This window comes from Sminthopsis crassicaudata, chromosome 3 (assembly GCF_048593235.1).
Source record: "Sminthopsis crassicaudata isolate SCR6 chromosome 3, ASM4859323v1, whole genome shotgun sequence".
NCBI classification, from domain to species: domain Eukaryota; kingdom Metazoa; phylum Chordata; class Mammalia; order Dasyuromorphia; family Dasyuridae; genus Sminthopsis; species Sminthopsis crassicaudata.
Window position 1 is genome coordinate 458258593 of NC_133619.1, and position 26527 is coordinate 458285119.

At 33.8% G+C, this 26527-nt stretch overlaps 1 protein-coding gene across 9 annotated transcripts in view; it reads left to right on the plus strand.

Annotated features, from left to right (window-relative positions):
- CCDC148 (coiled-coil domain containing 148) overlaps positions 1-26527 on the plus strand; it is a 333489-nt gene that overhangs the window by 272862 nt on the left and 34100 nt on the right. For all 9 annotated transcript variants that reach the window (XM_074303395.1, XM_074303399.1, XM_074303396.1 and 6 more), the window contains one exon: positions 8670-8788. In XM_074303395.1, the coding sequence (XP_074159496.1) occupies positions 8670-8788 (119 nt within the window). The remainder of the gene's footprint in view (positions 1-8669; positions 8789-26527) is intronic.

Genomic DNA, 26527 nt, shown 5'->3' on the forward strand with positions numbered 1-26527 from the left:
GACATAAAGATCTTAAAATTGAATGCAGGAAGGCAGAACTAATAAATGCCTTTTTCTCAGATCACAATGCAATAAAAACTACATTCAATAAGAAGTTGGGGGTAAATAGACCAAAAAGTAATTGGAAACTGAATAATATCATCTTAAAGAATGACTGGGTAAAACGGCAAATTATAGAAACAATAATTTCACCCAAGATAATGACAACAATGAGACATCATACCAAAATCTGTGGGATGCAGCTAAAGTGGTAATAAGGGGAAATTTATATATTGAACAAAACAGAGAAAGAGAAGATTAATGAATTGGGCCTGCAACTTAAAAAGCTAGAAAAAGACCAAATTAAAAAACCCCAACCAAAAATCAAAGTTAAAATACTAAAATTAAAAGGAGAAATCAATAATATTGAAAGTAAAAAAAAACTATTGAATTAATAAATAAAACCAAGAGTTGGTTTTATGAAAAAGCCAATAAAATAGATAAAACTTTGGTAAATCTGATCAGAAAAAGGAAAGAGGAAAATCAAATTGTTAGTCTTACAAATAAAAAGGGGGATCTTTCCACCAATGAAGAAGAAATCAGAGAAATAATGTTACTTTGCCCAACTTTATGCCAATAAATTTGATAACTTAAGTGAAATGGATGACTTCTTCCAAAAATATAGGCTTCCTAGATTAACAGAGGAGGAGATAAATTGCTTAAATAGTCCCATTTCAGAAAAAGAAATAGAGCAAGCTATTAATCAACTCCCCAGGAAAAAATCCCCAGGACCAGATAGATTTACATGTGAATTCTACCAAACATTTAAAGAACAACTAGACCCAATGTTATATAAACTATTTGAAAAAATAGGGGTTGAAGGAATCCTACCAAACTCCTTTTATGACACAGACATGGTACTGATACCTAAACCAGGTAGATGGAAAACTGAGAAAGAAAACTATAGACCAATTTCCTTAATGAATATTGATGCTAAAATCTTAAATAAGATATTAGCAAAAAGACTTCAGAAAATCATCCCCAGGATAATACACTATGATCAAGTAGGATCCTTGGTTTAAACCAAGCAGGGCTGGTTTAATATTAGGAATATTAGGAAAACTATTAGTATAATTGACCATATTAATAATCAAATTAATAAAAACCATATGATCATCTCAATAGATGCAGAAAAAGCATTTAATAAAATCCAACATCCATTCCTAGTAAAAATGCTTGAGAGTATAGGAATAAATGGACTATTCCTTAGAATAGTCAGGAGCATATATTTAAGACCGTCAGTATGCATAATATGTAATGGAAATAAACTGGAACCTTTCCCATTAAGATCAGGAGTGAAACAAGATTGTCCACTATCACCATTACTATTCAATATTGTATTAGAAATGCTAGCCTGGCAATAAGAGTCAAGAAAGAGATTAAAGGAATAAGAGTAGGTAATGAGGAAATCAAACTGTCACTCTTTGCAGATGATATGATGGTATACTTAGAAAACCTCAGAGATTCTAATAAAAAGTTACTAGAAATAATTTACAACTTTAGCAAAGTTGCTGGGTACAAAATAAATCTACATAAATCCTCAGCATTTTTATACATCACCAATAAATTGCAACAGCAAGAGATACAAAGAGAAATTCCATTCCAAACAAATGTCAAGAGCATAAAATATTTGGGAATCCATCTACCAAAGAAAAGTCAGGAATTATATGAACAAAATTACAAGGCACTTGCCATAAAAATAAAGTCAGATTTAAATAATTGGAAAGACATCCAGTGCTTGTGGATAGGCCGAGCGAATATAATAGAGATCACAATAATCCCCAAACTAATCTATTTATTTAGTGCTATACCAATCAGACTCCCAAGAAACTATTTTAGTGACCTAGAAAAAATAACCACAAAGTTCATATAGAAGAATAAAAGGTCGAGAATTTCAAGGGAATTAATGGAAAAAAAAGTCAGATGAAGGTGGTCTAGGTTTACCTGATCTAAAGCTATATTATATACCAGCAGTCACCAAAACTATTTGGTATTGGCTAAGAAATAGACCAGTCGATCAGTGGATCAGATTAGGTACAAAGGACAAAAAAGGGTACAATTATAGCAATCTAGTGTTCGATAAACCCAAATATACCAACATTAGAGATAAAAATTCATTATTTGAAAAAAACTTTTGGGAAAACTGGAAATTAGTATGCCAGAAATTAGATATGGATCCACACTTAACACCATATAACAAGATAAGATCAAAATGGGTCCATGATTTAGGCATAAAGAATGAGATCATAAATAGATTAGAGGAACAGAGGATAGTCTACCTCTCAGACCTGTGGAGGAGGAAGGATTTTATGACCAGAGGAGAACTAGAGATCATTATTGATCACAAAATAGAAGATTTTGATTACATCAAACTAAAAAGTTTCTGTACAAACAATACTAATGCAAACAAGATTAGTAGGGAAGTAACAAATTGGGAAAATATTTTTATAGTTAAAGGTTCTGATAAAGGTCTCATTTCCAAAATATATAGAGAATTGATCCTAATTTATAAGAAATCAAACCATTCTCCAATTGATAAATGGTCAAAGGATATGACCAGACAATTCTCAGATAATGAAATTGAAACTATATCCACTCATATGAAAGAGTGTTCCAAATCACTACTGATCAGAGAAATGCAAATTAAGACAACTCTGAGATACCACTATACACCTGTCAGATTGGCTAAGATGACAGGAACAAATAATGATGAATGTTGGAGGGGATGTGGGAAAACTGGGACACTAATACATTGTTGGTGGAGTTGTGAAAGAATCCAACCATTCTGGAGAGCAATCTGAAACTATGCCCAAAAAGTTATCAAACTGTGCATACCCTTTGATCCAGCAGTGCTACTACTGGGCTTATATCCCAAAGAAATACTAAAGAGGGGAAAGGGACCTGTGTGTGCCAAAATGTTTGTAGCAGCTCTTTTCGTAGTGGCTAGAAACTGGAAGATAAATAGATGTCCATCAATTGGAGAATAGTTGGGTAAGTTATGGTATATGAAGGCTATGGAATATTATTGCTCTGTAAGAAACGACCAGCAGGATGAATTCAGAAAGGATTGAATAGACTTGCATGAACTTGCTGAGTGAAATGAGCAGAACCAGAAGATCACTATACACTTCAACAACAATACTGTATGAAGATGTATTCTGATGGAAGTGGATATCTTCAACATAAAGAAGATCCAAGTCACTTCCAGCAGATCAGTGATGGACAGAAACAACTACACCCAGAGAAAGAACACTGGGAATTGAATGTAAAATATTAGCACTACTAAATATCTACTCAGATTACTTATACCTTCGGAATCCAATATTTAACGTGCAACAAGAAAATTGGATTTACACATATATATTATATCTAGGTTATACTGCAACACATGTAAAATGTATGGGATTGCCTGTCATCTAGGGGAGGGAGTAGAGGGAGGGAGGGGAAAATCTGGAATAGTGAACACAAGGGATAATGTTATAAAAAAAATTACTCATGCATATATATTATCAAAAATTATAATTATAAAATTAATAATAAAAAAAACTTCATTGGTTCCCTATTATCTTTAGGGTCAAACATGAAATCCTCTGGTTTTCAAAGCCCTTCATAACCTGCCCCATTCCTTACTTTTTGGATTTTTTATACCTTACTGCCCTTCTCCTCCTCTGTATCCTGTAAATCAATGATATTGACTTTCTTGATGTTCTTCACACTAAGATACTCCATCTCTAGGCTCTGGACGCTGTCACTGGCTGTCTCTCATGTTTGTAATAACATATATATATATATGTGTGTGTGTGTGTGTGTGTGTATCTATATCTATATCTATATCTATATATATATATGTACATATATGCTATTTCTACATCTGGACTGCTCTGACTTCCTTCAGGTTCCAGCTAAAATTTTATCTTCTACAAGGTTATTCTGATCTATTTTATTGCTTGTTCTTCCCAATTATCACCAATTTATCCAGTCTAGTGTTTGTTTGAACATAATTGTTTTTATGTTGTTTCCCTTCTTAGATTGTGCGTCCTCTTGAAATAAGAGACTGTCTTTTGTCTTCCTCTGTATCCCTAGCACTTAACACAATGCCTGGTCTATAATTGGTACTTAATAAATATTTAGGGATTTAACAACTGACTGATTATGTTATGTCACAAAGTCAAAGTAATTCATTAATTCTCTAGTGATGAATTCAATGACTCATACAACTGAAGTTGTTCCATTCATAAGTTAAGCATAACATAAATAGTTTGAATTCATAGTCCAAACTCTTCCCTGATTATGGTGTCTTAACCTTAACCTTGTGCTTTTTCATATGGGAAAAGCAATTTCTACTTCACGCTATTTTACAGTAGTTCTGAGCCTGAAGTAGCAATGAAAAAAAAAATAATTTAACAGTTGTGTAGCTATAGTTCCGTTTTTTTTTATTAGACTTTGATATAATTTAATAGCATAGAAAATGATGCAAGTCCTTTTTTAATAAGAAACAAATTGTTTGGAAGATTATAAAAGTAAGTTAGTATATAAAATGTTTTTAAACTCTTTGAAAAACTGCAGTAGAGTAAGGAGCAGTTTGGTTTATGAATTTATAAGGAGAGAAGTTTCTGCAGATTATTTATATTTTTTATTGGCACAACTTTGCCAAAATGAACAAAATATGGAACTGTGAAATAAGAGCAATATATTCTATCTAATAAGCAATAGAGGGATATTAAGAGTATGTTTCTATGTCCTGCCTCCTCCCCCCTTCCCCCAAACATATGCTTCTTCCAAAAAACTTATTTGGCAATCAACAGAAATGCAATCAAATCTCTCTACTATTCCCATTAACTTCCTAAATCCTTATTGGAAAACTATAAAAATAACATTACATAGTTAAAATCTAAAAAGCACTGAATTTAAAATTTGCATCTAGATAAATTTCCTGTAGTGCTAGTTAAAGTCTTGCTACCAGTTTTAATTTTAATGTGGACCTTAAAGGAGCTGTAAGTGATGCTCTTAAGTGAGCTTAAGAGAGAATGCTACTTTTGGGTTTGGCAATATCATGTAGCAGCTACACATATCCAAAATGAAAATTAATTTCTCTAGAGGTGAAAGTAAAAGGTCTGTCTGAATATGTCCCTACTGAATATTCCAAGTTTGTAGAGAGAATGAAGTTTTCTGTGAAAGAGGAGAAGAGCTTCTTCTACAAAGAATCAAAGAGGGGAAAAGACAGGCAAAGAGGTGTAATGGGCCAGACAGAACTCTGTACTTGAAGCAAAGTTTCTTACAAGATTCCACTCTGTGGAATTGATAAGATAATGGTTATCTAGTTTAGCATGGCGATTAATAGTTATCTAGTTCAGTATGATTGAAGTAATCTTACAACAAATAATGGTTCCCTAGTGATATTATAATTGGCTTATACTCAGTATCATGAATGGATTTAATTGCAATAGAGTATTTAAGAGGTCAGAATCAGACCTAGAGAGCACTCTGAGACAGAGAAGACAGAGGACTGGAGGCTGGAGCTCAGGGTCTCTAGAAAGCTAGCCCAGCCCCAGGCAGGGAGACAATAAAGAATTTGGACTTTATCCCTGGCTATTATCGTGGTGATTACGCAGCTGAAATTTGTTTGGCTGGTCCAAAGACCTCCAGAAAACCAACCAGAACACTACAGAGAGGAATTCTTGCCTTTGTCAAGAGTTGGAGGGAAGGAAATGTGACACGAACAAATTTGAAGGCCAAGTAAATGTTTAGTGCCATATAATAGATAAGAGGCTTTCACTGATGAAAGAGAAGCTGGACTAGGTCTGAAAGAAGCAGTTTCTTGTATTTCTAGGAATAGTGATGTACAGAGTGGAGATATTAAATAGATTCACATTTTCACCCTTTGAGAGGTAATTCCGCAATGATCAGTGGAAGATGAAAAGAATAGTAATGGTTGATGACTCCCTACTCAGGGGTACCTAAGTAAATATTTATTAATTCAATATGAACAATAGGACCACTATCTTCCCCTGTGACACATGCTGGGACCTGTTGGAGGGCATCTAAATTCTTGATAAAAAATGACAATCTGAGTTTTTCTGATGATTCATATAGGAACGAAAGATACTACTATTGCATGTTAAGACAATATACTTATGTGAGGAACTCCATAAACAGAAGAGTAAGGAGGTACAGGTTGGAAATTATTTGGGTAAGGATCCACAGAAGACAAAGAAAAGCAATATTGTCATGGGAAAACATGACAGAACACACAATAAGAAGGAGGAAAACACATGAGAAATTTGGGATATATCATGAACTTGCATAAAGGCATGATATAGTGCTAAAAAGAGACTTTAGTGATACAATTACTTGGACTAATGTAGAAATGATGGGAAGTAGGACTGTCAGTCATAAAGGAGGAGAAACAAGTTGGGCATATGGTCCAGTGTTCGCTCTAGATTTTGAGAGACCAGGTTAAAAAAAAAAAAAAAAAAGTTAGGTAGTGACATCACATGGAAGAGACATTTGATTGATCCTATTTATTTTCAGAGGGCAGAAATTAAGTGGAAATTGAGACACATATTTCAGCTTAATATAAAAAATAATTTCCTAATGATGAAACTGACAAAAAGTGGAATGGGCTGCCTGGAAAGGTCTGGTGATATTCCTTTCCATATCTCTCCCTCCATTAGATGTCTTCCATCAGCAAAGAATGTATAACTCTTCCTTTGTAATAGCATAATGAAGAAGGCTGTCCAGGTAAAAGGTTGAAATAAATGAGCTCGCTGGTCTTCAAATTCTATGATTTTGTACCCATATACACCTAATTAGCAAGTGTTCAAAAAGTGCTATTATAATTGGCACTTGCTACTGAAAGATTACAACCATGGTTCTGGTACTCGAGGTTTTTTTCTCATTTCCAGGACTCAGTAGCTACTGTTTGTGTGATGAGACCTTAGAGAAAGGAGGGAAGAGCAGTGTAATAAGTAATGGAGACTATTCATATTCTCTTATATGCTGGCAGGGGTGGTGAGAGAAGGAACTCCATCTTAGCTGACACAAAACAACTGGGCACTGAAATGATCCCACTGCTGTCAACATGAGGGAACAAGAATAGCAGTTCTAACACTCTATTTCTTCTTGTTCTAGGGTACCAGCTTGATCTGTGGCAAAATAGGCATTTATTTCGTTAAGGGAGTAGTTTTAATTAATAGCTACCTGACATCTAGGTTAGAGTGACAACCTTGGAGTCAGGAAGCCTCATCCTCCTCAGTTCAAATCTAGCCTCAGACACTTACTAGATGTGTGATCCTAAGAAAGTTACTTTACCCTGATTGCCTTAGTTTCCCCATCTGAAAATGAGCTGGAGAAGGAAATGACCAACCACTCTAGTATCTTCACCAAGAAAATCCTAAATAGGGTCATGAAGAGGCAAAAACAACTGAAAACAACTGAAAAGCAACAATAAAAAATGATAATAATAATAAATACTTAAATTATTTAACTGTTAACAAAGCATTTTATGTATTTGATTTCATTTGATCCTCACAATAGCAAACCCAAAATGCAAGTGCTATTATTATTTTTATTTGATGAGAAACATGAGACTAGGAGAGTTTAAGTGACTTGTCCAGGATCAGACAACTAATAATGTTTGAGGTATATTCAAACTCAATTCTCCCTTTCCTCAAATCTAACTCTGCTATAAACTTATCAGTAATGCACATCTTTCTAGCCTTATACAGATAACATCATAAGCACTGGAAATTGGAGCATCCAAACAGAGCAATATTTATTGCGTATACATTTTGGCCCAGTGGCAAATTAGGCCAAGTTATAGAGACAAGTAATACTGGATTTGGAATCAGATCTCCTGGGTTCATATTCCTACTCACTATCTGTGTGACTTTATGAAAATCATTTAACCTTTCTAGGCCTTATCTTACTCATCTTCAAAAAGGGATTGTCTTGGATTCTCTAAAGTTCCTTTTAGCTCTGACTCCTGATATGACATGCAATATTGAGAGGAGGAAGGCAAAACATGCTTATTGAATTCATTTCTTCTGAACTTGTCAGATGTGGCCTTTATTATACCACAGAACACACAACCATTAGATACCTCAACTTGTTCATTGTTCCTTTTCTTCCTTCCTCCCAACTACCTCCTGCCACTTCCCCTAAATCATGAAGCTTTTAACATCCTGCTATCCATTAGCATAAATAAAATCATGCTTTTGAAGTAATAAGAGTTTTTAATGCTAGATTTAAAATAAAACTACATTGCTGTAATAGGATAAAAATATTCTTGGGCAACGAATAGGTATTAAACCTTAAAGACAATACTATTCTATTACTGTGGTTCCCTGAAAATCAATTTTATTAATCAGAGATTAAAAAACTGAGGTCCCAGCATGAGCTATATTCTACCTCAGAAGTTTTCAGTCTGGATTTCTGTACTCTCATGTTTTAATTCATTTTCCAATTGCTACTGGGTTCTAGATGAAGATATGAAATATAAAAAAGACAAATTGCCATTTCAGCTAAATTCAGCTATAACCCAATGAATGATACTATCCCAGCTTTTCTCTTTATTATTCTGTCTTTACATATCTGTTAGTATTAAATGTAATATAACTTTTATACCCTAGATCAAAGAGTACTGGGCTAAAAAAGAGCAAAAGTGGCAAGAAATAGAAAAAAGAGATCTTCAGCGCCTGGAACAAGTAAGGAAAATATTGGCTGAACAAGCAATTAAAGATCAAGAAAGGTAAAAAAAAAAAAAAAAAAAAAAAAAAAAAAAGACATAAAAAATGTGGAGAAAGGGTTGATTGTTATGTTAATTTTAAATATATTTTATTATGATGTGTTAGGAGACTTAGAATAGAGCTTTTTATTATATAGTATTGTTTTTTTATTGTTATGTGACATTTCTTCTATCCATTCAGATGTTTTCATTCCAGTATATTCAGAGCATCATATATAAGGCTAACATTTTTCAATTACCTTCCTGAGTTTTCTTTGTGATTCCAAAATAGTCCTGTTTCATAAAAAATGATTTTTTAAATTTTATGCATTGTTTTACTTTATTATTGACATGACATAAGATTATTATTCCTGTCATTATAGTCTAAAAATTAAATCACATATCTGATATAATGAACTTTGAAAAATTCCAAAGAAAATTCAAATAATTATTGAATTAATATGTTACATTAATATTTTTAAAAAGCTGTACTTCAGTATCACATTTCAATGAATTTTACTATTACATTATGAGTATTATACGTCAAACATGTTTATGCATTAAAACAAAGCATTATGTATTTGGATATTTGATATTTAAAATATGAATACTTGGTAGAAATGAATACACAAACTATTTTTAAAAACATATGTTCTACATATTTACTGAGGCACTGCAAATATATTTATCTGAACATATAATTTATTTAACAGAAGCAGTTTTTTTTTCTAAAGGCTTTCACAAACTGTATTCTTGGCTTCATTCAATATAGATATATGGTGCTAACATGCAACTGTGCCACAAAATAATTATTTTAAACAAAGAAGGAACATGAGCAATCACCAATACTCAGGAGATGTTATGGGGGCATTGAAGAATGGATAAGTAAAGCAGCATAGAAAACTATCCACTGACTTGTGAGCATCACATCTAGTCATTTACTTCATTATGATAAATTTCATAGGAATGTTCTAATTCTCAAACAAATATCTCCTACAAAGCTACTAGCTTGGCCCTTGATCATTTCTTTATCAAGGTCCTTTCTATACATAGTTTTCATCAGAGAAAAGTAAAAGAGATAGTCAAAAAAGTATTCAATGAATATCTTGCATCTGTGTGTGTATGTGTGTGTGTATGTGTCTTTAGTGACAACCCAACATCTCAAAGAGGGGGAAAATAATTGTAGCATATATCTTCAAGATAAAAGCATTTAGTGAATTTATGAAGCACATGTATATGTATACATATATAAATATATATGTATATATATATACATATACATACATATATATTTATATATGTATTACATAAATACCCAGAATGCTGAAAATCAGATTTCTATAACAAAGGAAAGTGTTAAGCAAAAAAAAAAAAAGGAAAAAATTCCTAAAGATGTTGTTATAATATTTGGTGCCTATGTGAATATAATACTATAGTGTTTATACTGGGAGAATATTGATGTTAAAAAAAATGAACCACTGCTTCAGAGAATAGCTTGGAGTTATTACTGCAAAGTTTTTCTAATTCTATTACTTTATGAGCTTATTAATGTGGGTTAACTCTTCATTGGTATACACCACAATATATCTATGGTGATTCATTCTATGTGATTATCCATAGACTTACCCTGTTTTCTGGAGAGCTTCTAAGACGGTACATTTTGTGTTTATTAGAGCAAAACTCAGCCTGTCCGTCTGATAACCCTGATTGTTCTAAAATCACTGATTTACTTCCTTTTCTAGTCATACATCTCTCTGGTGACATTCTCTGTGTCATTTGCCCTGTGCCATTCTTCATTATATTGTTCATGCTTGGCATTCAACCTTTGGATGAACTCTTTAACTTTAATTCTCTAAAGACTGCAGTATTTTATCACACGGGTCTATAGCTTTAGTGGAAGAATATGAATGTTAGAAAGATGTACCCTTATGTTATGAAGAAGCTTGTGCTCACTATAAATATAGTTTGCAAAATATTATTCCTATGTAATTTTTGGCTCAGTTCATTGTCTATTTGCTGCATCTATCCAATATTTATTATTTCAGAGCTTCAAAATTTTTTCCACTCATGACTGGAGAAATTTTTATGCAACCTTGGGTAGATAGGCATTTAAAATAGGTATACAAATCAAACATTTACTGATAATAAATCATAATTTTGCAAACAATTTGATGAACCTGGTCTATAGGGGGTCCATCTAAAATATATAATAATCTACATAGTATTTTCCTTTTCCTTTACTTCATAAGAAAGTAGGTTTATAATTGAAAAGGTCCTTTAAGGGGATCTAACCCCACATCCTCACTTTATAGCTGAGGAAACTGAAGTCCAGGAAAGTTAAGTGTTTTGGCTAAGATTATACAGGTAGTAAAATGTCAGAGTAAGAACTAGAACTGAAGTCTCCCAATTGAGCACTTTATACTGATGCTATGTTATCTCTGTCCTCCATGATATTGTGAGATTCTTTTGGTAGGCATTCATCTTGATGTGTTATATGTATTGAGCATTATATGAATGTACATCAATTGTATCACACATTTACTGTGTTTGTCTCTTGACACTTGATGAAACAGTGGTAAAATGATTTATATAAGGAGAGTTGAAAGATCAACATTTTTCTCACTTCTTTATACTTTTCTAAGTGGTGAAGGGGCAAAACAAAACAAAAAACCAAGCCATGCCAGATTATCAACAATATTGTGAATAAAATGAAGCAAGGAATTTCATTATAATGGGACTAAAGAAAAATATTGCCTTCAAACTGAAAAAATCCCCAAAAATTTTGGTGAAAAGACATTAAGTATTACCTTGTCATAGAATATAATAGTATCATAAGGCTTTCTTTTCCAATTCCATTATTTTACCTAGGAAGAAAGTCCAAGAAAGTTTTAAGTGATTTGTTCAAGTTCATACTGCTAATGAGATAGTTTTCCACAGAATATAAATATTAGGATATTTAAAACAAAAGTTCCTCTCCATTACTCATTGTGTACCTCATCTTGTGCTCCCTTATTACATAAGTTTCCTCCCCTTCCTCTTTGTTTATTCCCTAGTTGTAAAGTTCTTGAATTGTAAAGATCCGGTCGTCTCTAAGTTGTCCTTGGAGACTGCCATCTTAACTCAATCCCAGACTTGACTCTTCTTCCTCCAGAGTGCCAACCCAACTCTGTCCCAGAGTAGACTAACTTTTTTGCCCTCCTGACCTCCTCTTTTATCCTAGCAGAAATTGTAGTGAGAACTCATGGGCTTGTGGGAAAATTACTTCAATCAATGAATTTGCTCCTTTTAAAGGTTGTGTAAACTCCATTTCAGAAGTTCAAAGGTGTAAACTCCCCCTAAAGTCCGGAACTAAAGGTGTGAATTCTGAGCTACAGAATTGCCCAGACAACCTGAGTTCTCACCTTGTAATCCTAACATCTCCCCCTTTATTTTGATTTAGTACATAGGGTGGTCATGGCCTTGAAACATAAATCCATCAATATGGGAGGTATTACACATAATTGCATAAATTACCTAAACGCATAGTAACATAGTAACTTAGTAACATAACATATGCTAGAAGTATGTTACAAATAACATGCTCAAATAATCATAAATTGAGAATTTATAAATGTCCATAAATCCTTTGTCCATTAGTCTCATCTTGTGTTAGGAAATCCAATGATTCCTGCTTGTTTTAAAGTTCTTTAACAGTCTTCTTATTAGCCATGGTCTTTCAGTGTCAGATGTTTCTTTGATTTTCTCCTTTGTTTTGAGGTCTTTCTCTTTTTCTGTCTCTCTCTGATGAACAAGGCGAATACGACTCATTGGCACCCATCTGATTCCTTCTCCATCTGAAGAAATACAAGCAAACCCTCTCCCCCAAGCAGTTAACCTATCTGGTCCCTTCCATTCACCACTTTCTGGGTCTCTTCACATTACGGTGATTATTTAAGGACAGTGGAGCTGCTTGCACCGGACACTGCCCTTCTGGTGGGTTATAAAACCTGTCTGCCTGAGCCAGTGCATCTTTGTCAAAAATTAGAAAATTAATGGTATAGAGAACTAAATTTAGAAGTTCTCTAGAGTTACCTGTGGCTCCCTCTTTCTTTTGTTTTTGGAGGAGTGTTTTAATGTCTCTGTTTCTTCTCTCTACTATTGCCTGACCTTGCAAATTAAAAGGTATGCCAGTGGTGTGTAAAATCTTTTTATTTTTAAAAATTTTTTATTTTTATTTTTTTTTAATTTTTATTTTATTTTATAATTATAACTTTTTTTTTGACAGTACATATGCATGGGGTAATTTTTTACAACATTATCCCTTGCACTTACTTCTGTTCAGATTTTTTCCCTTCCTCCCCCAACCCCCTCCCCCAGATGGCAAGGCAGTCTTACATGTTAAATATATTACAATATATTCTAGATACAATATATGTGTGTAGAACCAAATTTCTTGTTGCACAGGAAGAATTGTGATTCAGAAGGTAAAAATAACAGTTTACACTCATTTTCCAGTGTTCCTTTTCTGGATGTAGCTGATTCTGTCCATCATTGATCAATTGGAATTGGATTAGCTCTTCTCTATGTTGAAGATATCCACTTCCATCAGAATACATCCTCATACAGTATCATTGTTGAAGTGTATAATGATCTTCTGGTTCTGCTCGTTTCACTTAGCATCAGTTGATGTAAGTCTCTCCAAGCCTCTCTGTATTTCTCCTATTTCTTACAGAACAATAATATTCCATAACATTCATATACCATAATTTACCCAACCATTCTCCAATTGATGGACATCCATTCATCTTCCAGCTTCTGGCCACTATGAAAAGGGCTGACACAAACATTTTGGCACATACAGGTCCCTTTCCCCTCTTTAGTATTTCCTTGGGATATAAGCCCAGTAGTAGTATGGCTGGGTCAAAGGGTATGCACATTTTGATAACTTTTTGGGCATAATTCCAGATTGCTCTCCAGAATGGTTGGATTCTTTCACAACTCCACCAACAATGCATCAGTGTCCCACAGCTCCTCCAACATTCATCGTTATTTGTTCCTGTCATCTTAGCCAATCTGACAGGTGTGTAATAGTTTTAATTTCATCATTTGAAAATTGTCTGTTCATATCCTTTGACCATTTATCAATTGGAGAATGGCTTGATTTCTTATAAATTAAAGTCAATTCTCTGTATATTTTGGAGATGAGGCCTTTATCAGAACCTTTAACTGTAAAAATGTTTTCCCAATTTGTTACTTCCCTTCTAATCTTGTTTGCATTAGTTGTGTTTGTGCAGAAACTTTTTAATTTGGTGTAATCAAAATGTTCTATTTTGTGATCAATAATGGTCTCTAGTTCTCCCTTGGACACAAACTCCTTCCTCCTCCACAAGTCTGAGAGGTAAACCATCCCATGTTCCTCCAATTTATTTATGATTTCGTTCTTTATGCCTAAATCTTGGACCCATTTTGATCTACTCTTAGTATGTGGTGTTAAATGTGGGTCCATGCCTAGTTTCTGCCATACTAATTTCCAGTTTTCCCAGCAGTTTTTGTCAAATAATGAATTCTTATCCCAAAAGTTGAGATCTTTGGGTTTGTCAAACACTAGATTGCTATTTTTATTCACTATCTTGCCCGGTGAACCTAACCTATGCCACTGATCAACTAGTCTATTTCTTAGCCAATACCAAATGGTTTTGGTGACTGTTGCTTTATAATACAGTTCTAGATCAGGTACAGCTAGACCACCTTCACTTAATTTTTTTTTCATTACTTCCCTTGAAATTCTCGACCTTTTGTTGTTCCATATGAATTCTGTTGTTATTTTTTCTAGGTTATTAAAATAGTTTCTCGGAAGTCTGATTGGTATAGCACTAAATAAATAGATTAGTTTAAGGAGTATTGTCATCTTAAATATATTCGCTTGGCCTATCCAAAAGCACTGAATGTCTTTCCAATTATTTAAATCTGACTTTATTTTTGTGGCAAGTGTTTTATAATTTTGCTCATATAATTCCTGACTCTCCTTTGGTAGACATATTCCCAAATATTTTATACTATCGACTGTTATTTTGAATGGAATTTCTCTTTGTATCTCTTGCTGTTGGATTGTGTTGGTAATGTATAAAAATGCTGAGGATTTATGTGGATTTATTTTGTATCTTGCAACTTTGCTAAAATTCTGAATTATTTCCTAATAGCTTTTTAGCAGAGTCTTTGGGGTTCTCTAAGTATACTATCATGTCATCTGCGAAAAGTGATAATTTGATTTCCTCATTTCGTACTCTAATTCCTTGAATCTCTTTCTTGGCTCTTATTGCTGAAACTAGAGTTTCTAGTACTATATTGAAAAGTAATGGTGATAGTGGACAACCTTGTTTCACTCCTGATCTTATAGGGAAAGGTTCTAGTTTATCGCCATTACATATGATGTTTACTGAAGGTTTTAAATATATGCTCCTTATTATTTTAAGGAATTGTCCATTTATTCCTATACTCTCAAGCATTTTTAGTAGGAATGGATGTTGGATTTTATCAAATGCTTTTTCTGCATCTATTGAGATGATCATATGGTTTTTATTAATTTGATTATTAATATGGTCAATTATACTAATAGTTTTCCTAATATTAAACCAGCCCTGCATTCCTGGTATAAATCCCACTTGGTCATAGTGTATTATCCTGGGGATGATTTTCTGAAGTCTATTTGCCAATATCTTATTTAAGATTTTAGCATCAATATTCATTAAGGAAACTGGTCTATAGTTTTCTTTCTCAGTTTTCGATCTACCTGGTTTAGGTATCAGTACCATGTCTGTGTCATAGAAGGAATTTGGTAGGACTCCTTCAATCCCTATTTTTTCAAATAGTTTACATAGCATTGGAGTTAGTTGTTCTTTAAATGTTTGGTAGAATTCACATGTAAATATATCTGGTCCTGGGGACTTTTTCTTAGGAAGTTGGTTAATAGCTTGGTCTATTTCTTTTTCTGAGATGGGACTATTTAGACTACTTACTTCTTCCTCTGTTAATCTGGGCAAGCTATATTTTTGAAAGTATTCTTCCATTTCATCTAAGTTATCGAATTTATCAGCATAAAGTTGAGCAAAGTAGCTCCTAACTATTGTTCTAATTTCCTCTTCAATAGTGGTGAGTTCACCCTTTTCATTTTCAAGACTAACAATTTGCTTTTTCTCTTTCCTTTTTTAATCAGGTTTACTAAGGGTTTGTCTATTTTGTTGGTTTTTTTCATAGAACCAACTCTTAGTTTTATTAATTAATTCAATAGTTTTTTTACTTTCAATTTTATTAATCTCACCTTTTATTTTTTGAATTTCAAGTTTTGTGTTTGTCTGGGGGTTTTTAATTTGTTCCTTTTCTAGCAATTTTAGTTGTAAACCCAATTCGTTTGCCCTCTCTTTCTCTATTTTATGCAAGTAGGCTTGTAGAGATATAAAGTTTCCCCTTATTACTGCTTTTGCTGTATCCCACACATTTTGGTATGAGGTCTCATTATTGTCATTTTCTTGGGTGAAGTTATTAATTATGTCTATGATTTGCTGTTTTACCCAATCATTCTTTAGTATAAGATTATTTAGTTTCCAATTATTTTTTGGTCTATTTTCCCCTGGCTTTTTATTAAATGTAATTTTAATTGCATTGTGGTCTGAAAAGGATGCATTTACTATTTCTGCCTTACTGTATTTGATTTTGAGGTTTTTATGTCCTAGTATATAGTCAATTTTTGTATAGGTTCCATGAACTTCTGAGAAGAAAGTATACTCCTTTCTGTCTCCATTTAGCTTTCTCCAAATATCTATCATATCAAACTTTTTTAGTATTCTATTTACCTCTTTGACTTCTTTCTTATTTATTTTGTGGTTTGATTTATCTAATTCTGAGAGTGCAAGGTTGAAATCTCCCACTATTATAGTTTTGCTGTCTATTTCTTCTTGCAGCTCTCTTAATTTCTGTTTTAAGAATTTAGATGCTGCACCACTTGGTGAGTATATGTTTAATATTGATACTGTTTCATTATTGATGCTACCCTTTAGCAGGATATAATGCCCTTCCTTATCTCTTTTAATTAGATCAATTTTTGTTTTTGCTTGATCTGAGATGAGGATGGCTACCCCTGCTTTTTTGGCTTTTCCTGAAGCATAGTAGATTCTGCTCCACCCTTTTACTTTTAGTTTGAATGTATCACCCTGCTTCAGGTGTATTTCCTGTAAACAACATATAGTAGGATTCTAACTTATGATCCAATCTGCTAACTGCTTCCTCTTTATGAGGGAGTTTACCCCATTCACATTTATGGTTAGAATGACTAATTCTATATTGCTTGCCATCCTGTTAACCCCTGCTTATGGTTTTCTCCTTTCCTTCCTTCTTACCCCCCTACCCAGTATTAAACTGGTGAACACCTCTTGCTTTTCACAGCCCTCCCTTTTTAGGATCCCTCCCCCACCTTAAAGTTACTTCCCTTATTTTACCCCTTTTCCTCACAATTTCTGTATTCCCTTCCCCTTAGCTTACTCCTTCCTTCTCACTTTTCAATGAAGTGGAAGAAGTTTCACCATAAATCGAATATGTCTATTGATACACACTATGTTCATCACCCTCCTTTCTTTCTCTCAGATATAATAGATTACCTTTGCCTCTTCATGAGATGTAGTACCATCACTTTACACTTTTTTATGATATAATTTCCTTTCCACCTCTAGTTTCCAGGACAAATTATACATATGTTCTTTACATATTTTTTATAACAGAAGTATAGTTCTCAAGATTTCTTTTTACCTTTTTAGAAATCTCTTGAGTTCTGTATTTGAAGATCAAACATTTTATGTAGGTCTGTTTTTTTCATCAAGAATAGATGGAATTCATTTATTTCATTAAATGTCCATCTTCTTCCCTGGAAAATGATGCTCATTTTTGCTGGGTAAGTTATTCTTGGCTGCATACCAAGTTCCTTAGCCTTTCGGAATATCATGTTCCAGGACCTTCGTTCTTTTAATGTGGACGCTGCTAGATCCTGGGTTATCCTTATTGTGGCTCCTCCATATCTGAATTGCTTTTTTCTAGCAGTTTCCAGTATTTTATGCTTTGTCTGATGGTCCTTGAACTTGGCCACTATATTTTTTGGCGTTTTGATTTTAGGGTCCCTTTCAGTAGGTGATCGATGAATTTTTTCAATGTCTATTTTACCCTCTGTTTCCAGAACATCTGGGCAGTTCTCTTTGATAATTTCCACGAAAATAGTGTCCAAGCCCTTTTTTTCCTCCCATTTTTCAGGGAGTCTGATTATTCTCAAATTGTCTCTCCTGGATCTGTTTTCCAGGTCTGTTGTCTTTCTAATAAGGTACTTGACATTCTTTTCAATTGTTTCATTTCTCTGGTTTTGCTTGACTACCTCTTGGTTTCTCCTTGAGTCATTCATTTCTATTTGTTCAAGTCTAATTTTCAATGATGTATTTTCTTCACTCACTTTTTTTATATCTTTTTGTAATTGTCCAATTGAGTTTTTATCTTCTATGGAATTTTTTTCCATTTTATCCATTTTATTTTTTAGAGAGCTGTTTTCTTTTTCCAGCTCACTAATCCTGTTTTCCTTGGAGTTGTTTACCTTTTCTAGCTCACTAATCCTGTTTTCCTTGGAGTTGTTTACCTTTTCCAGCTCGCTAATCTTGTTTCTCAATGATTTGATTTCTTTATCCACTCTGTCTTTAAATGAGTGGGATGACTTCTCCAGGCTCTCTTGCCAAGCTTCCCATTTCTCTTCTAGCTCTCTTGTGAGAGCCTTTTTGATTTCCTCTATATCTCATAGAGCTTTTGTATTGAGGACAGATCATATCCCCCTTAGGGGATTCCTCTGGGGACAATCTGTTTTTAGTCTCCTCAGTGTTTGAAGTCTGCTCTCTCTCCATACAGAAGCTGTCAATGGTTAGAGCCCTTTTGAATTTTTTGTTCATTTTGTCAGAGCGGAATCAAAGAAAACAAATTGACAAGAGAAACAATTGGTCTGTTTTGGGGGGAATGGGGCTGGATGGTATTAATGGGCTTCCTCTACAGACTGGGGGGGGGAGGGCAGCAGCGAGGCAATAACAGGACAGCGATAGCTGCACTGAGTCTGCACTCTGAGGCTCTGAGAACGCTCAGAGTCAGTCCAGGTGGGGATTGGGGGTAGCCGGGTTCTGAGAGACACTAGCTTTCCGGGGTTTTAATCTTCACCTCTGGTGTTTACATCCTCTCTGATGCTCCTGTCTTGCTGCCAAGACGGAGTATCCACAGTGTGGTAAAAGCCTTTTTCACAGAAGCGGCAGAGATCGTACCCCTCCCCCCTTGGGTCTGAGCTGTGTGAGAGGCCTGTCTCGCTCTGGCTTGCCTGCCCCGCTCTGGCTGCCTGCCCTCAGTCTGCCCCCAGTCTGTTAGACCCTCCCCCGAGCAAACACAGACCTTTTCTGGCGAATTTCAAGGATATCTTCTCTTGGTGATTACTTGTGGATTTCTTTCTCGGTCAAGCATTAACTCTGAGGCTTGTCATGAAGTAAGTTCTGAGAGAAAATGCGGAGCTCAAGCAGCTGTCTGCCTCCACACCGCCATCTTGGCCGGAAGTCTAGTCTAGTCTTTTTAAAAAAAAAATTCTTCTCTTAAAACCAGGGATTAGCAAACTGTGGTTGATAGGCCCAATCCACCCAACCCCCATCCAGTTTTTTTATGATCTATGAGTTAAAACTATTCTTACATTTTTAAGTGATTGAAAAAATCAAAAGAAGAATACTATTTTTGACAAATGAAAATTATATCCATTTCATATTTCAGTGTTCATAAATAGTTTTATTGAAAAACATTTTTTTATTCTTTTATATATATTTATATATTGTCTTATATTATATATAAAAAGCAGCATGGCTGCTTTGGACAGCTGGGTGACTCAGTAAGATAGTGCCAAACCTGGAGTTAGGAATCCTCATCTTCTTCAGTTCAAATCTACTCTCAGACACTGAGTAGGTGGGTGAACCTAAGAAAATCACTTCACCCTATTTACCTCAGTTTCTCCATCTGAAAAATAAGATAAAGATGGAAATAGCAAACTACTGTGGTATCTTCACCAACAAATCCCCAAATGGGGTCATGAAGAGGCAGAAAGAACTGAAAACAACTGAACACCAACAAAATGACTGCTTTATCATAACAATGGTAGAGGTGAATAGTTATAACAGAGACTGTATATGCTTCTCCCCTTAACTCACACTTGCTGTTTGGTAAATTATAATTGCTTGATATTTTTCATATGTTAGGGATATTGCTGTAATGCTACATTTTATTTTTTTAATTACCAGTGCATGCTCATTATGTCAAAATAAGAGAAGTGGACTTTGAATGGCATACAATGGTTTTATAGCTGTGCTAAAGAATATAATATTCATTGATATTACCAGATTAAGCACTGATCATAATATTCACAACTCAAAAGGGAATATCTTATCATAGCAAAATTTTTTTGACAAAAAAATAAAAAAATTAAAATGATGTTACTACTAAAATGTTTCTGAGTGGCTCTTTTTTAATCCCAGCAAGAAAAAAGACATTTGCCAATGACAAGTTGATTAAATCATGCAGCAGCTAAATGAATGTGTCCAGAGAATATACATTTGTTTAAGGTTATTAGTATTTGTTCTCAATTTAAGTCTAATGCTCATGAATTAATATCAGTATTTAATAGTATCTACCTATATGGAAATACATTTTAATAGATGAAACATATGAAACCTCATTATCACAATTAAGAAAGGATCATTTGCATTCAATTTTGATGGTAAGGAACACTAATTTTGAACTCCAATTAAGTGACATGTTACTTGTCCCACCCAAAACATTCTATTTCCTCATTAGTTGACCTGCATTATTATTTTTTTTTAAATAAATTCAATTCATTATTAAAGTTAGAATTTCATTAATACAAAATTTGTAGAAATGTGTTTTCTTTGTTAAAAAAAAACAAACAAAAAACAATTTATGTAGTTAACTACAAAATGTTTTTGATTTTGCCTCTGTGCTTCAAAGCCTAAACTATTTACTATCTGATCTTTAAAAATATATTTTGGTGACTCCTGCTGGAGATCACTAAAACAGAACAACATTATTCCCAGGTACTTTGTTTTACTCAATTTCTTCCATTTCTCTTGAAGACATTAGGGTTCAGAATAAAAACACTTCATTATATAGCCCATTCTCAAATTAATTTATCTTTTTAGACTCCCAAATTTGCATTTCAAACATTTCATTCAGCTCCTAGTCTTGAAATACTTGAATGTTCTCTAAAGTTCTTTCTCTCCTTATCAATTCAAAATAATCACTTAGCCAAGTATACTACAATAACTCTGAAAAAACAAATATTTAATCTCCTTGCCAAGAAGAAAGGAATGGCATCCAAGGGCAATACCAGTTTGGGGAATGAGATTATTCACAAAATATGGAGGATGACAAGAGATTATGAGCCATAGCATTGAAGCAAAAGCATTGAAGGGGAAGAAAACCTTCAGAGAGTTTGATGTGAGGCCCAATAAATTCATATTTTTCCTAGAGCATTTTTAGCTGAACAGAAGAAAGAAACACTTAGGCATATAATGAGTCAGATCTGCCAATATTTCCTTAAAAATTTATTTCACTTGGCAGCAACAATGGAATCCCATTGCATTGAAATTCTACCATCTCAGGACTCAAAATACTAAGTAAAGAATTGGGAATATTACTTAACAAGATTAAAGTAGGAAGAACAATTAGATGCATTTTTTTCTGAGGCTGAGGTTAAGTGACTTGCCCAGAGTCATAGCTAGGAAGTGTTATGTGTCTGAGACCAGATTTGAACTTGGGTCCGCCTGAATTCAAGGCTGGTGCTCTATCCACTGCACCACCTAGCTTCCCCCAATTGGATGTAATTGTAAGGATAATTGTGTAGTAGAGTCCTGGAACCAGGAGACAACAGTGTCTTCAAAGTCAAAGGAGGAGAGAATATCCATGAGGAGAAGTTAATTCACTGTAAAAAGCTTTACTTAGGACAAGAAGGTTGAAAACTTAAACAAAACAAAACAAAAACAACAACAACAACAACAAAAAATTGGATTTATTAGCAAGTAGTTCATTAGTTATCTCAAAAACAAATATTTTAGGCAAATTGTGAGGTTAAATGACAGATTGGAAGGAGTAGAAACCTTCATCCTCCTTTTATCCCTGAAATGTGGGCATGCTGCATTATTTTTTTTTATTAAAACTTTTTATTTTCAAAAAATATGCATGCATTATTTTTTAACATTGTCAGTTGCATAGCCTTGTGTTCCAAATTTTCCCCTCCTCCTCCACCCTTTCTCCTAGATAGTAAGCAATCCAATATATGCTATACAATATTCATTATATGTAAACATATTTATACAATTATCTTTTTTTTTTATAATATTATCCCTTGTATTCATTTTTCCTAATTATCCCCTCCTTCCCTCTACTCCCTCCCCCCGATGACAGGCAATCCCATACATTTTACATGTGTTACAATATAACCTAGATACAATATATGTGTGTAAATACCATTTTCTTGTTGCACATTAAGTATTAGATTCCGAAGGTATAAGTAACCTGGGCAGACAGACATTAGTGCTAACAATTTACATTCACTTCCCAGTGTTCCTTCTCTGGGTGTAGTTATTTCTGTCCATCATTGATCAACTGGAAGTGAGTTGGATCTTCTTTAAGTTGAAGATTTCCACTTCCATCAGAATACCTCTTCATACAGCATTGAAGTGTGCAGCGATCTTCTGGTTCTGTTCATTTCACTCAGCATCAGTTGATGTAAGTCTCTCCAAGCCTCTCTGTATTCCTCCTGCTGGTCATTTCTTACAGAGCAATAATATTCCATAACCTTCATATACCATAATTTACCCAACCATTCTCCAATCGATGGGCATCCATTCAACCTCCAGTTTCTAGCTACAACAAAAAGAGCTGCCACAAACATTTTGGCACATCCAGGTCCCTTTCCGTTCTTTAGTGTTTCTTTGGGATATAATCCCAATAACATGCTGCATTGTTCTAAAGAAATTTAGATATATTTTTCTTTCTTTGCTCTTTTAATTGGTGATTTCATTTGTTTCTAAGTCATGTCAAGCATTTCATTCCCATAAGTGTACCTCAAATCTTCACCTCAATACAAAGCTTCAGAGCTATATTTTAGAACTTATAAGTTCTAACTTTTTACCTATATGTCCCATTAGTGCCTCAATATCAATAAATCTATAAATGACTTTTTAGCAACTTGCTAACCTCTCCAATTTATTTTTATTTATATTATTATTTATTATTAAAAATTATATTTGTTATATCAAAATATAATACATTGATTATGTTTTTTATTTTTATTGTATTTATTATTACTACCATCTTTCCAATCACCCAAGCTTCTGACTATGGAAATAATACAGGACTCTTCCCTCCCTATTGTCCCATGTTTCCAATATAGTTACCAAGTCATCATTTCTACTTTCCCTCTTTCTTTGAGTGTCTTTACTTGTACTAAAACTGTCCCATGTCAAATAGATTCAGTGAAATAATATTTGTAAAGCATTTGCAAATGCATGACTGCTGTGAGGAATAATAGTTTTTGTAATATGTAATATTTACATTTTTTCTTACCTAGTCATTTATAATAGCTTCCTGGCTGATCTTTTTATCTCCAATTTCTATCCCCTATAAAGCAATACATACTTCATAGCTACTCAAGTTGTCTTCCTAATGCACTGTTATAATTGTGTCCAATGCTTAGCATAGTACCTGCCACATAGTAGGCATTTAATAAATGTTTATTGGTTGATGTCATTCTTCTATTCAAATACTTCAATGCTTCCTCACTGTTTACCAAATAAACCAGAAATTCTTGGCCCTAACATTGAAAGTTATCCACAACTTTGCTCTAATCTTATTATACAGCTTAGATTCATGTAATTACCCTTCATGTACTCTGCTATAGGTAGACTAGACTTAATCCCACATTCTCAATCTGCCACGTCTTCTTGCTCTTCATTTTCTCACACCATTCTCTAAAAATAAAAAAGAACTTTTGCCCTACCATCACCCATCTCCTTCTTATCTTTAAAACCCAATGCAGTCTTCCAAGGACTTTGCTTTTTATCCTGTAATACTCTTCTATATATCATAGTTATTCCTCCTAACCAGAATCACAAAATCACATGTATCACAGAATTTGAGAGTTGGAAGGAACCTGTGGCCATCTTGTCTGACCCATTCTCAGAATATTGTAAGATGCTTGAGATCAAAGGCCCGTGTTGTATCTCTTGTTGTATTACTAAGCATCTAGAACCAAGCCTTGTTCATGGAATATGTTCAATAAATACTGAATTGGAATTGAATTCATAGGCTAAATAATCAAAAAAGATCTTATTTCCCCTATTCTTATCTACTTATTTCTCAGATCTTCCTCATTTCCCACTAAATTTTTTAGTGTTGTAAAGAAATCACTCCCTCTTGCCTCACTTCTCACTGGAAAAAAAATCTCATTTTCCATCTTCAGATAATATTTATATCAATCATTTTAACAATTTGACATATATATTGTCAAAAAAATTTTATAAAAAAAAACACAAAAAAAATTTGATCATTAGCTGCCTGTCCCAGAAAATGTCAAGCTTCGTTTATTCTTGATGTTAGCTGAAAAGAATAAAATGGAAACCCACATTCTTCACTAGAATAAAACAAACAGGAGTAGGCTGGGATATTTGGTTGGTAACTTAATCTTTTTGGGTCTCAATTGCTTCTTTAAAATGAGAGAATTTTCTCTAAAGTCTCCTGCAAATTCTAAATATTTGATCTATGACCTATATGTGCAGGTGTTTTGTGAAAATTTGTGCCTGAAAATAATTATAGATCCAAAGTGTGCATATATAGAATGGAAAGTAAAATAGAAAGCACTTTTAAAAATCATTCTAAAAATGAGAAATGAGTTCTATAAAGTTTTCAATAGTACTCTTGGAAAATGTAGAATTTTTTTTGGCCATGATTTAAGGAGTTCTATTTAGAAAAGCTCTCTGAAGCATTTTCTTCTGGCAACTAGAAAATATGTTCATTTTTAATCATACTGGGATCTCTCAGAAATTTAATTGGTTAAAATGTATGTTTGCACCTGTGAAATAAAATTGAAGATTTATAAACATTTTGTCTTCTCTTTTTAGGTATATCTTTTATTTTAGAATGAAAAGACTTGAAACAGTTTTCAAGTTTACTGCTTTTAAAAAATGAGATAGCCTCAAGGCATTAAAATCCCTTATTGTTTTGGTTTCTTTGCTTTGCTTTTAAGTCTATTGTTTCTAGAAAATCCAGAGGGCAGATGAAATTTCTTGAAAACTAGCAAAATGTGTACTCACTAAACAAAAATACTAAGGGTGTCTCCTAATTTTATGGCTGAGATTAGTCTGTATTAGTCAGGCTTCAGTCTCTTTTCCTAGTAGCTAATTCTATATACTCCTTCTTCCTAACATGCTTCATTAGGACATCAATAAATAAATGCTTCCAAAGTAAGAGAGAACATCTTCCAAGAAATTAATTAAAATATATTTTTTGAATTGATATAGACAATCATCAGGAGTATTTCAGGTGGAAGTGCAAACCCTCTATTTGGGTATGCCAATAAAAGCATTTGTTCAAATTAAACCATCTGATGTCCTGCCCAAGAATAAAGCAGTTAGATAATTTTCAGTTTCTCTGATTTCATTAGTAAGAAAATTCATTTCAACTTATTATACTGCTGAACTACCTACAAAATGTTAAGGGAAATGCGTGTTTTGTATTGTTCACATATTTGCATTACTGACTTTACTCAACAAAACTTTACCATCAATTGAGCACTTGTTTTGCTTTTGATAGAGGAAAGAGTGATTAATCTTACTTATCTCCTTTGCTTAGGCTTCTTTCCTACTGTCACCTCAGAACTATCATGATGTACATATAACCTTCCTGAGATACCTTCTTTGCTACTTTAGAGATAGCAAGGTGGTAGGTAGAGCTTCTGGACCTGGAGTCAGGAAGGCCTGAGTTCAATTCCAACTTCACATACTAGCTATGTGATCCTGAGCAAGTCACTTAATCTGTCTTCCTCACTTTTCTCAACTGTAAAATGGGAATAATAATAATAATACCTCCCTCCCAGGATTGTTGTGAAAATCAAACGAGGTATTTGTGATGTGCAAAGCACAGTGTCTGACACATAATAGACATAATAAATACTCTTCACTTCCCTTCATCCCTTCCCAAACCAAAACTTCTCTCCTTCCAAACACTCTTCTAATCTATCTGGTCCATGAAATTTTTGTATACCCATCCGACTGCTTCCAGAAACTCAGGAGCAGTCCTCATTAAAATTGGATATCATTCTATATAATGCAATAATTTTACAATGCTTACACATTTTTCTGAATTTTCATATAATTTCCTTGGCATTCTCATCCAGTCTCCAAATGTTTTCCAAGGCCAGGAACTTGTTCTACAGCCAGGTGAATTGAACTCAGCCAGCCCAGCATCATTTAATAATGATGATGTAGGAACAGGGGCCAATAACAACAGCATAGCATTGCTTCAGTTGCCTCTATCTGCTCTTCATCTTCTTTGTGGTGGTTACTTTACACCAGCCCCAAGTTATATGGAGCCTCTAAACCAGATCATCTAAAGTAAAAGTAAAACAACCCTACCATGTTCCTTTCATATTTTACTTCGTTGATTTAA